The sequence below is a fragment of the Protopterus annectens genome, chromosome 8.part0 (genome assembly GCF_019279795.1).
Source record: "Protopterus annectens isolate FY-2018-M chromosome 8.part0, PAN1.0, whole genome shotgun sequence".
Classification (NCBI taxonomy): Eukaryota; Metazoa; Chordata; order Ceratodontiformes; family Protopteridae; genus Protopterus; species Protopterus annectens.
Window position 1 is genome coordinate 730,876,521 of NC_056741.1, and position 14,064 is coordinate 730,890,584.

General features: G+C 42.3%; 1 protein-coding gene across 1 annotated transcript in view; it reads left to right on the forward strand.

The window, feature by feature from the left end:
- The window catches only part of LOC122809003 (ras-related protein Rab-7a-like), a 626,015-nt gene that overhangs the window by 441,934 nt on the left and 170,017 nt on the right, over positions 1-14,064 (forward strand). The window contains exon 4 of the mRNA XM_044080186.1: positions 7,400-7,747. Coding sequence (XP_043936121.1) covers positions 7,400-7,747 — 348 coding nt within the window. The remainder of the gene's footprint in view (positions 1-7,399; positions 7,748-14,064) is intronic.

Consider the following 14,064-nt stretch of genomic DNA (forward strand, 5'->3'; position numbering starts at 1 on the left):
CAACAGCTGACTCAATATTTCAAAAGAATGGCAACAAAGACCCAACTCCCTGCAAGAAAAATTCTGCAGGCCTTGGGATTCATGGCATCTTGCATACTACTAATACCATTTGCAGAACTGCATATGAGGAAATTACAGTGGTATCTGAAAAGCGTATGGACTCAGCACAGCCACAGCTTGGAAACAATACCACTCATTCCCTGCCTTCAACAGGAGTTTCTATGGTGGGCACAGGCATGTCACCTCAACAAGGGTCAGCCTTTCACCTTACCCACAACCAGGCAAACTATGACAACAGATGCATCGGACTATGCCTGGGGAGCACGCATGGCAGGACAGTGCATTCAGGGCAAATTGACTACAGATCAAAGACATGTGCATATCAATCAAAAAGAAATGCTAGCAGTACAGAATGCCCTAACAGCTTTCAAGGACCTCTTACACCCAGGACAACTAATAATAAAGACGGGCAATATCACAGTAATGTGGTACATAAGCAAGGGGGCACACATTCCTACCCTCTATGCAGGCAAGCAATGACTTTGTTGAACACAGCTCTGTCTTACCAGGTTCAGTTACAAGCACAATTCCTGCCAGGAAAGAAAAACACATTGGCAGACAACCTAAGCAGAAACATCATGGATCCACACGAGTGGAAACTAGATCCTCAAGTATTTGCAATGATAGCTCAAAAATGGGAACGCGCAGACATAGATCTGTTTTCCAGCCCCCAAAACTACCAACTTCAAAAATTTTGCACAAGGACATTCCATCCACAAGCTTGGAAAGTGTACGTCCTCTCATTCAGTTGGAAAACATTAACAGTGTATGCCTTTCCTCCACTGCCTCTTCTAGCAAAGGTACTGCTGAAAGTCAGGCTAGAGAGGCCACAAATGATACTCATTGCACCAGACTGGCCACGCCAGCATTGGTATCAAATTCTAAGGAGCATGGCCCACCATGGATTTTACCACAAATTCCTCCCCTGTTCACCCAGCGAGACAGTCAGATTCTACACAGCCAGCTCAAGACTTTAAACCTGGCTGCATGGCAAATTACCTGAACAACCAGCCAACACCTGTGTCCAAAGCTGTTATGGATGTCATTCTGGAGGCCAGGAGGCCCAGCACCAGGAAAACCTATTCAGACAAATGGAAAAGATTTTGCGCCTGGAACCAGGCTAAAGGCCAAAATCCCCTTGATCCAAACATTCCTCAGATTCTACAATATTTAACTGAGATGTTGCACAAAGGACTTTCCTTTGGATCTATTAAGATCCATGCCTCAGCAATTTCAGCTCATTACAACACGGATCCTCCTTTATTCTCTCATCCACTCCTAAGACAGTACCTCAGAGGGGCTAAGAACATAAGACCACCCAGGAGAGCACCAACACCTACTTGGGATCTCAGCTTTGTTCTGGAAAAGCTTACACTGCCGCCCTTTGAACCAGCTTTTTCTGCAGATTTAAAATTTCTTTCATGGAAAACTGCCCTGCTACTAGCAATAACCTCAGCTAGAAGAGTCTGAGCTACAGGCACTAATGGCAGTGGAGCCTTTCCTCATTTTTCATCAAGACAGTCCCTCTACGAACTAACCCTTCCTTTATGCCAAAGGTGGTATCCAGTGTGGCCCTAAACCAAACCATTCATTTGCCCACCTTTTTCCCAAATCCCCAGAACAAAGGAGAAAGACTCCTGCACTCTTTGGACATTCACAGGCAATTACGTTACTACTTGGATAAAACTAAGGCTTTCAGAAAATCTGACCAGCTCTTTGTCGCCTATGCTGCAGGATCACAAGGAAAAGCTATCTCAAAACAGACCATTTCTAAATGGATAGGGCATTGCATACGTTTCTGCTACACGCATCATGGGAAACCGGTACCTGCTAACATTAGGTCCCACTCCACCAGGGCTACAGCTACATCAGCAGCCTTTCTCAGGGGAGTGCCAACCAAGGATATTCTGGAAGCTGCAACTTGGAGTTCAGTGCACACCTTCACCAAACACTATCACTTACCTCTATATTCTAAGACTCGAGCTGGTTTTGCCACTGCAGTTTTGCAGGGCTTACTAGCTTCTAACCCTGTTTAACTCCACCACCCATCCTTAGCTTTGGGATTCAACCCAAGTGTGATGACTGCAGCAGGGTAACACGATGAACATAGTACAGTTTTGTACCTACCATAAATGTAGATGTTCGAGTGTTCACCCTGCTGCAGTCCAGGTTACCCTCCCTCCATCCCCTCTGAACTAGCTGAACTTATCTATACCACTCTCCTATACAACATCTGTGGTGTATTTGCTTGTGCCTGAAGGTATTGTTTTATTTTTATATAGCTATATACGCCGGACCAAGACTTTGGAACTCAGGCCGACTGCGGGACTGCCTGACGGCAGGATAACCCAAGTGTGATGACTGTAGCAGGGTGAACACTAACATCTACATTTATGGTAGGTACAAAACTGTACTTTGTCAAGCCTGCACTGGACATCTCCATTAGGTTGGATTAAGAAACTGAGGACTGACCAGTACCAATGTCCATTCCCTCTGCTGCAATACAGTTGGAGGCTGATATGGAGCTGCTAACCCACAGTCTGCCTAGCCTGTACAGATGTAGAGGGGAGCCATGACTGATTTACATTTGAGGTGCCTGGGGGAGCTTGCCAAATACTAGTTACGGAAGAAGTGCCTGGTACCCTTATCAAGTCTAGGCAGAGGTCTGAAATTCCCAGATTTGTTAATGCAGATGTTCCTTTGTTTTTTTTTTCTTAAACATGGAGCTTTTGGGGCCAGGGATCCTCACAAAGTGGCATGACGTTTGACTTGGGGGGTGGGGGTGTCATTGCCCTTCTGACCCCAAAACCCCACAAAGGTTGTCTGTTACTTCTGCCTCATGGCCTTCCACCCCTTCTAAAAGGCCTAGGGATTCTGATGGAGTCTTGAGACTTCTCCTGCAAGTATCCACTTTCATCACACCTTTAGGTTTGAAAATTCACTCTCTCCTGATTATTTTGAATAATCTTTTGGGGATACAATTGTCTGCATAATGTCATTTTAAGTGGGACTGTTCTGATGTTTCTTTTCAAAAAAAAAGTTAACTATGAACTTTTGTAAATGGACTCTACTTGACCTTCTGCTCTTTTGTGTTTTGCCTGCCCTTTTGGATACCTTTTCTGCAGCTTTTCAGGCACTTAGCTCTCAACCTCTGACCCCAAAGAAGTCAGACAGGTTCTATAAAGTCCCTGAGGATCTGAAGTTTTTGTTTAAAAGTCTTTTAAGCTGATCCTGCTGTTTCCATGTCCACATATAAGTCATCTAAAGTGTTCTCTTCCAAACTTTTTTGCCTTCTGACAAGGATAGCTGTGCTGTGGAGAGAGATGGGTGCGGGTGCTTACTTCTACTTTGGTTTTCATGGAAATTGATTCAGACCTTCATGACTAGACAAGTCCTGGCTCTTTTCCGGCTGGGAGAACTTTAATATGCCTAATTTGGACAGTAAGACTTCTGCCCTTTCTCTTTTGAGTTTAACACCTCTGTTGTCTTGCCATTCCATTAAATGCAGTTATGGTGCTGCTGCTGCTGTCTCTTCTAGGGCAGATGCATCTGGATCTATTACGAGGACATGCTCTTAGCTGCACCTTCGGTCCTTACCTGACAACATTAATGACAAATTGTTAGTCCACCTTAGACAGCCAGAATCTTTAGTGCTGCTGCAAAATAACTCCTTAAGGATAAGGGTATGGTTATGCAGGACTTAATAGCAAATCTTTGTTCCTGTGTCCCCAAGGTCCATTGGAGTTAGCTAAACCTTTTGTCTGCAGGCAGCCTAAACAGCCTGCTAGGAGCAAGAGTGCTCCTAAGTGAATTTTCCAGATAAGCTCTTCGAGTTCTGTGGGCCAAAACTTTCTTTTCCTTGCAAATCTGCCTCTGACATCCAGCCTCCCTTCCCCCTCAGCCAGATTCCTGTGTCCCTCAGGCTGACTTCCTTTTTGGCAACAGAAAACCACAGACACTCTAATCTCCATTATCCAAAATGGTTACTTTAAATCCCTTCCTCATATGCCTTCTTGCCAGCTTCCTCATTTTCCTCTGGTTCTGCAGGGTCTGGTGGAACAGGGAACCATCTAACCTGTCCCTTTCTCTTGGCAGGGAACAGTCTTTTATTCCAAAATTTTTCTGGTTCAAAGGAAGGTGGGGTTGTGGAGGCCTGTTCTGCACCTGTCTTTTCATAGCACCTTTCTCAAGGTCCCCTCTTTCAGGAAGTTTTCTTTTCAGACACTTTCCCTTTGCTTCCTCAAACCTTTCTGGTATCACTGGATTTGCAGGACACAAACTCCAAATTCCTATTCGCCTTCTCAGGAGGTTTTTACGTTTTTCTGTTTTTCCTCACAATCCATTTTATGCTATGCCTATTAGGCTTTCTACAGCTGCAAGTGTTTTTACTGAACGTCTGACCCCTGTGATTGCCTTCTGCCGACTTCAAATATTTCCTTAATTCAGGCCCTTTCTCAGCAGCTCCTGCTTCAGAATCTGCACTTCACTATGCTTCTGCTCATTGTAGGGTTCACACACTATCTCAGTCGGACTCCTCTGTACTTTTGGGTTGCAGGACTCTGAACATTTCAATGTTGACATGTCTCCTGCCTCCCAAGGTCCTCTCTGACTATTTCCCATCTCCTAGTTCTTTCTGCAAGGGAATTCTCAGCTCTGTGATGCATGGTATCCATTATACCCATGATTCCCTTTGCCAGTGGTATCTCAAGAATGTTTGGCTGCAGCACTGCCATCCTCTGGTGTATCTTGTTTTTGTCTCAAGCTGTAGCTATACTAGTGGATTCACCAGATTTCCCTAAATCCAGATCTTTGAGGTTCCTCTCCCTACTCAGGAGTCGTACTCAGATGCTTATGGTTGAGGAGCTTCCTACAGCATTGTACAAGTCCAGGGTCTTTGGTCCCATCAACAACTGATAGACCATATCAACGTCAAGGAGATGAGAGTTCTACCTCTCCAGGCTTTTCACTCCTTTTGGGTTCCAGGTCCTGTAAAGGTTTTTACAGACCATCCCACAGTCATGTGGTATATCAGCAAGCAAGAGGGCACAAAATCATACCACCTTTGCAGGCTGGTTCTTCAGGCTTAGGATTTTACAGTCCTCCATTACTTGGTTTTTCAGTCTGCACTCCTTCAGAGCGCAGTCTGGTGGCCTAATCTTTGAGCAGGTCCAGGACATACCTTCATGAATCAGTACTTCATAAATGGATGTTTCACAGGGAGATCTTTGTGTACATTGGGTGTTTCTCATGTAGATAGTTTTGCTTCCCCTCTGAACAGTTTTTTAGTGCCAAGTCCTCTGGCTTGAAAAGTAGACACCTTGCCTTTTTCATGGAAGGGGATTTCTATATGCCTGTCCCCTCTCCTACTACCAAACGTCCTACACAAGATCATGTGGTACACACCCAAAATCTTGCTGGTGCCTTTTTTTAGACCAGACAGCACTGGTTCCCCTTTTTATTTAATCTGTCCAGGAGTAATTGCCTCATGGGGCAGATTTCTTCATAGAAGGCAAGGGATTTTTCTGTAACCCTCACTTGTCCATCCTTCAGTTTACACTTTGGGTAATTTTAGTGCTGAAAGGAGTCAAAACCCTTCCTGAGAATGCGCTTTGGGTTTTGCAGGAGGCCAGAAAACCCATTTAGTCACTCATTATTTTCTGGTAGTGGAAGTGTTTTTTTTTTGGTATATTAAGCATGACCTGGACCTTTCTGTGGGGCTGATATAGTACTTGTTCATAAGTTACTCTGTTCTGATTTTGCATTCTTTTTAAATTCCATTTTTCAGCCATTTCTGCTGGTCTTCCTCTGAAATCCACCACTGGCTTCTAGTTTGTCCATTTTTAAAAGGTGCCTTCATATTCAGCTTCCAAGAAAGCCTATCCCTTCTTGGTACCTTTAATTTTAAAATTGACCCAGTCCACTCTTGAGCCTGCAGTTTATTCTTCCCTACAACATTGTACTTCGACCAAGAGGGTCTCTGAACTTCAAGCAGTCATGGCTGTTTCTCCTTTTTTGTTTTTCACAGGGGCTCTTCATAGCAATCCTTTTTATACCCTATATGGTTAATGATTTGTCTTTTATCAACCCATTCATCATCCTTACTTTTTTTTCCCTCAATCCTAGTGAGAGCATTCTTTACACCTTGTATTCAGACAGCTCTGATACTATTGTGACAAAACAAAGCATATGAGGAAGTTTGAGATGCTTTTTCATTTAATGTCAAATTGGATTTGGATGCATCTAAGCAAACCATCTCCCCCTGGATTTCTAAGGCAATTTCTTATTTTCATGTCAGGCAGCATACCTTTTTTGTTCATGCTCATTCTAACAGGGCAGTGGCCTCTTCTGGTGCTTTAATGGGTCTGGACATTGGATCCTTATTGAAAGCTCCTACTTGGTCTTCAGTCTTTATCAGAAATTGCAAGTTTATTTCTAGGGTCAGGGTGGGTTTTGCTAAGGCCATTCTTCATGTTTTTTTCAGAGCTTCTCCATGCCTTCCACCTCCTATACTTTCCATTAACTTTTGTACTCTCCCAAGAATAACGAATACTGCAACAATCAGAAGCGACATAGTACAGTTGTGTGAAATCTTACTGTAACAGATGTCCTACTTCTCACTGTTGTAGTATTGTTCCTCCCTCCTGCCCCCCCCCTTTACTTTTACTGTCCTGGCTGAGTGATCCTCCTTGCACCCTTTTCTCCTCCTTCCTTTCCTGAATGTATATGTTGTTTTTCCCTGGGGTGCTGTTTTATTTTTGGTCGCACTTGAGTTTTGAGGATTAGGTGTGTACACATCCCTTGCCCTTGCTTACAGGATACATGTCTGACATATGCCTGGAAGGTGTTGAGGCTTTGGTATGCTGGCTGGACATTCGGTTGTCCTTTGCAGAATTTCCCCAGAGTAAAGAATACTTCCACTGTTATGGTAAGATCTTGTACAACTTACGTTTACTTACACAGCTCTCTCTAATCATGTCAAAACAGAAACTAATGTGAGTGTGAAGACCTTTAACAAAGTAACATGAGCACAATGTGCCCAGACCTCATAGTGCTATAGGAACTACAAAATAGATTAATATTTATAGACATGCCACAAGTAATGAAGTATAATTGAGCAGAAGCAGTTGTTCCTTGGGTTTTAGGATTCAAAAACCAGAGGAACCACGTTGCAGCACCTCAAAAAAATGTAATGCATGAAGCCATGTAAATAGTCATGTGGCTTTTGAATCTTACATGCTCATGGTTTGTTTTGGTTCAGTTTAGAATTGCATGTTTACCATATGTCTTTGATTCCTTAGATTGTAATGACTACATTTTTTTTTTCTGTTTTCTCTTTCAGATCTGGGACACTGCAGGACAAGAGCGGTTCCAGTCTCTAGGTGTGGCATTCTATAGAGGAGCTGATTGTTGTGTTCTAGTCTTTGATGTCACCACACCTAATACATTTAAGACACTAGACAGCTGGCGGGATGAATTTCTTATTCAGGCCAGCCCACGGGACCCTGAAAACTTTCCCTTTGTTGTGCTGGGAAATAAGATCGACTTAGATAACCGTCAGGTCCCCACCAAACGGGCACAAGCTTGGTGCCAAAGTAAGAATAACATTCCATATTTTGAAACCAGTGCCAAAGAGGCCATAAATGTTGATCAGGCTTTTCAGACTATCGCTCGCAATGCCCTGAAACAGGTAGGTGTGCTACAGCTAGCTTTCTAAAACACCATGGTTTGAGTTCCTCTTCAGTCATACTTTTTAAATGTGTTCACTGATGCTCACTCCAGTGCTTACATGTTCTCCATTTTTGGTAACTGATTTTCAAGAGAAAATATTACCAGTAATGAGTTTCAGACTTGGTGTGAACCATGAAGCTAAAGCTCTCAAGGAATTTAAATCAAAGCAGTAGGTCTAGGTGCTTCACTGATACCATAGATTATACTTTAAGGGATCTTCCCCATTTGGCTAAGTATTTCGTTTACTTTAGGGTAGTGTGTACTGAGGAAGTTTCTTATAAGTTGAGGCTATTGATAACTTTTGATGCATTTTCCTGGAAGTGGTGCTGTAGCTATTGTGTTTTAAAAACATTGTTCGCAGTGCACGCTGTATTTGGGGAAAGTCTGCATGATTACCATTGACAGTTTCAAGAAACTTAAGTGAAGAGCAACATTTTAGAGGGTCACAGTCCTGCAGGCTAAAGTATTTTTGAACAGATGGCTACTTTTCATGGCAACTCTTTAGAACAATGCAACAGCTCTGGTGCATATGGTCTTAGTACTGAGATGTTTTTGATTTTTATTATGCATATGTAAAGTATTTCTACCAAGTCCTTCAGCTTTTCATAATTCTGTGCAGCTCAAGCTTTTCTCTTAGTTCAGTTTTGTGTGTTGTCAAGTCTATTCTGAACATTTTGTTCTGTGCTTTCAAGCGTTACTTTGTTAATCGCAGCTCATTGTGAGAAATTATTTTCAGATTGTAATGTCTGCACGATCAGCATAGCTGCTTCAGAAGGCTAGAGCCTTCTGTAGCAGTAATTGCAGTGGTGGTGGATGATGATTCTACAGACTTTTTTAATCTGTAAGATTCAAATCCGAGGTGAATTGGGTCTAATCTACTTCATGTAGATGTATGTGCCCGGAATGGATAGCTAAATATGTAATTGTTTAAAAAACAACAAAAAAAAAACCTAAGGTATGAGTGAAAGTAAATATTTGTAGATGGTTTCAGAACAAATTGACATAAGTAGTCCAGTCTTCCCTGACATTGGAACCTACCGCTGCCAGGATTTACATATGATTGAAATTAATTGTAGCTTGTACCTTTTTCTTTTTAAGTGGTTAATGGTAAGATTCCGCATTCATGTTTGAAGCCAAAAAGGGTGCAAAAGAAGGCTGAAGATTTGGAGAGAATTGATCTGGTAAAAGCAGGTTGAAAGATGGGTTTGCTGAGAGAGGTAATAGAGGAAGCACAAAGCCTTCAAGCATGGCTGCGTAAGCAGAAAGAGACTAAGGGAAGTTAAGGTGGAAGTTGCTCCGGACAAGAAAACCAATCTTGATGGAGCAAACTGAGGTTATGTAGGATACCAAATTGACTAGTTGGTTTGTGTTTTCATAGCATATAAATGGTGGTGATTAAGTAGCAGTTTTGAGATTAAATGTGAGATGGCAGCATTGCCATATAGAAATTACTCTGTTACTCAAGAATTGCACAAGAATAACTTGCTAGGATGCCAGTCTGCCATAGGGAGTGCATCATACATGGATGTCCTTCACAACCGTCTTGGCAGCAGCCCAACACCTCTGAAGACGGGAACTTGAAACATACAAGGCTGTGCATTATACACGTATACATATATACATGTCTCTGTGTGTGTGTATATATATATATATATATATATATATATATATATGTATATATATATATATATATATATATATATATATATGTATATATATATATATATATATATATATTTATGTATATATATATATATATATATGTATATATATATATATATATATGTATATGTGTATATATATATATATATATATATATATATATATATATATATATATATATATATTTATTTATTTATATATACACAGTGATTTACACATTTATCCAAGTTTTACATGCATGTTTATTGGAATTGCACAGCGTGCATGCCCACGTTTATTGAATTGCACATGTGCCCGCTGGCATTGTACCTGCTTACAGGAGTTGCACGCTTCAGACTGTCCAGAGCTTTAGGACTGGGCAGCCATCTTAGCTGGCTTCCGTAGCGTCCTCCAAGGAGGCTGTGCATTTTGATCACCGTTGCTGTCTTGTACCAAGGACCAGAGGTCAGGTGACCACATTTGAAGAATTGCATATTTGAGTCTTCAGAATACCAAGAGAATAGGCTAGCCTTGTGAATTGTGCAGCCATTGTTTTTGATTTGTTTTCTGGTTGAAAAGCAAAGTAATCCTCATTGCACCCTACTGGTCTGACAAATTTTGTTTCCCTTTCTTTGGCCTCATGTAGTACATCAACCATGGATTTTGGATCCAACTCTGGAATTGTCGCACTCACAGGGTTTGATTCATCTGAACATTGCGCCTTAGGCTTGGCTCCTCCACTTCAAGTATTTGCCAGGCAAAACAAGCTGTCCTTCCCTGTACGTGACATTCTTCTGGCTTTCCCATAAACTATCCACCAGGAAACTATCTAAATAAGTGGAAAAGGTTCAGTTTTTGGTCTCTTAAAAATGGAATTTATCGTTCTTCGGCCCTGCTTTTTACAGTGTCGGATTAGTTATCTAACCTTCTCCATTCAGGAGCTACAGCGTCAACTGTTCAAGTACATTTGGCGGCAGTCTCCAATTTTCATGGTTTCGAGGACTCTTCCTTGATTTCACACAGCCTTTGTACAACAGTTCTAAAAGGAGTTGCACACACTAGGCCCCCTTCATACCACCGATCGAGCCCTGGAATTTAAATTTAGTTATACAATCCTTGACTCCTCCCTTTAAATCTGCTGCCAACTGCAATCTGAAATTTTTATCCTGGAAGACTTGGTGGCCATTATCTCAGAGACAAATTTCAGAGTTGCAACCTTTGTGCACAAAACGTCCTTAGTGTTCCATAAGGACAAAGTATCACTCAGGACTAACCCCTCCTTTTTATCCAAGGTTATTTCAGACTTGACTAGTAATCAAATCATAAATCTACCAGTTTTCTTTCCAAATTTTTCTAACAAAGGAGAATATGCAGTACATTTGCTTGGCGTGCATGGGCAATTATACAGAACCAAGGCATAACGAACATCTGACTAGTTATTCGTGTCATTCTCAGGACCAAGATTGGGGAGCATAGTTTCCAAAGTTACTTTGTTTAAATGGTTGAGAGACTATTTGCTTAATTTACCAACAGAACAAAGCCTCATTACTATCTAAAGTACAAGATCAGTTACAAGTCTGTTTTCCATGCAAGAGCTTTGTGGATTTTATTTTTGCAGCAGCAACCTTTGGTTCAGTGGTACTCAGTAATATTCTTCTGTAGTGTCTCCCAGGAAACAAAGTAGCCAGGGACTTTGTCCCATCAATAAGGAATGAATGAAAGTTAACATCAGAAAGTTACGTTCTTATAACGTTCCATCTGTGTTGATCATTCATTCATTACAACCCCCCCACCGGTTTGCCTCCAAAAGACTCCTGAAGGTTCGGATATGGTCCTAGCCTGTGATAGGGATGTTGCTCAGATAAAGCTTCCACTTTTTCTTCCTTATGGGCAAACTGTCTGAGGGTAATATAGAGAGGGGAACCATGGGTTAGACTTGGCTCGAGTTTTTTTTTGGTTGATGTGAGCTTCACAGCAGACTCTGTTCCAGGGACAGAACAGACACCCCATCTGTAATCCATGAATGAAGATCACCAACGCAGATGGAACGTTATGGTAAAAACATAACTTTTCCACTGTGTGGCTTTGTTTCCACCCCTTAAGTGAGCCTTAATCCCATAGCAAACCCTTCTTGAAGGCATTAATTTGATCCTATTCTGTCATTTAAATTTAGCCTGAAACCTTCAAGTACATATTTTACCCTCTAGCCTGTTTGTAACCTAATCTCCAGGCCTTTCAAAACAAAACTGATTTGAATTGCAAGATTACTCAAACTAAAACCATTACATCAAATACCAACTAAAGTCTGCCTACATGCCCCAACTTCAATAATGTAACTAGCCTTTTTCTGTGATACAAAACATCAAAGGCTCCCAACTTGTACTGTCATACAAAATCAAAGAGGATGTTCCTGTTTCACTGTTGCATTGCAGTCATTACTCTTGGGTTATCCTGCTGGCAGGCTACCCTCAGTCGGCCAGAATTCCAAAGTCTAGGTCCGGCATTGGTTGCTGTCGCCTCTTCCCTGATGTCAGTGCGCCAGGGGTATAAAAGATGCAGCCGACACAATTTTCTTCGGTCTTTCTTGCCGCGCGGTGCCCGAAGCAAAAGCAGTTCGCAAGTGCCAGTCTGCCGACTCCTGAGATTTTTCAAATCCGAATTTCAGAACCGAAGTCTTCATTAAAGCTAAGTACCCCATTGGGGAAACTTTTTTCTTGCTCCAGACCGATGTCAAAAAAGTTAATTGTATTTCTTGTGGGAAGCTAATACCTCATAAGGATTTTCACTCTTACTGTATTCCTTGCCTAGGCCCTGATCACAACGTTGCTTAGTGCGTTGGTTAAATCTAGCACAAAACCGACAGCTAGCGTCTGTTTGATTTTGCATTTCATTACTTTGGCCGAAGATTTAATTATGTAATGCTGTTGGACCAGCCGACAACCAGAGTTTACAAAAAATGCAAGGACAGGGATAGGCATCCGAGGTCCAAAACAGATTAAGCCTGTACTAGGCCAGTCGCCGGTTCTCAGTGAGGTGCTTTCGCAGCCCCTGGCACCCGCTACAGACTCCTACATGGAGCTGACTGGGCCTCTGGATACTCAAAGGTATTGGACACTCTGAAACCATTCCCTCAGATGGGTCTGGAGCCGCTGAGCAGGCATCTGTTTTTGAGGGTGTCTTCAGACCTGCACAACTATATATTAAGCCATCTTCAGCTTCAAAGACAGACTAAAGCAGCTCTAGACAAGTACAGCATTCTCCTACTCAGACTTCCATGCCTAAAAAACAGATGCTCAAAATGGCCTAAGACCTAATTACTTTGATCAGGGGCTCCCATCCCCCTCCTGATAAGAGGCCTAGGCAAGAGACAGAGTATGATTCTTCTGATCAGGTATCGAACCTCTTCTGAACAAGATTATTCCATGCTTCCCTATGAGGATTCTAATGCTGAAGAATCCATTCCTTCAGCCTCTCCTCCGGAGGATTATTCTTTTGTGGAAACCCTGCATACCATGAGGGAGCATTTCCACTGGGAGAGCCAAGATTATTCTGAATCTAAGAAAAGGCTCAGACTTTCTGCTACTTAACACAGACCCCTTGCTATTCCACCTGTTCTAGACATTGTAGATGTATTTTCAGAGTCCGACCTGTCCCCTGACTCTTTACCCCCTGCACCTGCTAAGCCAGTCGGATACTACAGGGTCCCGGATTCTCATAAATTCCTATATAAAAACCCCGCTGCTGACCCAGAAACTATATCTCAGGGTCCCAAGGGGATTAAAGCTTCCACTGCAAAAAACCCTGTCCCCTCTGATAGGGATTCTAGGGCTCTAGACAGATGGGGGGAAAAGTCCACACTTCTGCTACCCTGGCTGTAAGGGCTTTAAATTGTCAGGTTCATATGCTTAAATATCAGCAATATTTGATGTCATTGCTTAAACAGAAAATGTTGACAAATACTGAATGCTCAAAACAAGGAATTGCAAGATTTATTGCATGCAACTGAACAAGTGGGAAAGCATACTTTGCAATGTGGTTATGATTCACTGGAGGCCTCTTGCAGGGCTGCTGTTACAGGCTCTGTTATTAGAAGGCATGCTTGGTTAAAGGAACAATCTGCCTGATCATGTTAAAAGCAAAATTATAAGATGCACCATTGCAGCATGATACTTTGGTACTAAAGCAGAAGAGGTGTTGAAAAAAATGGAGGATAAAGCAAAATCCATGCAGACAGTCAAGGATTTCTTACAGGTACAGCCACCCAGGTTTAGCAGGAACTGGCCTAAAAATTCCTTTCCATTGTCAGACCACAGAGGCAGATACAGGCATCCCAGAGGCAGATCTCTGCCCCAAGGCTCATACAGGCCTAAACAATGGGGTGCTCCTACCTCCAAAAGTGAAGACAAATCACAACCTTACAAGAAACAGTCCCAATGACTTTCTCTACCAGTTCCCAGCAGTTTTCTTTTGACAGCCCCCTTGGGGGGAAAACTAGCACTATTTTCATCAAATTGGCAAATGGTAACGCAAAACAAATGGGTCCTGAACATAGTGTCCTGAGGCTACAGGTTCCATTTTCTCACTCTCTACCAAGGTCAAAGGGCATGCCAGACCTGCCACACAATCAATGGGCAG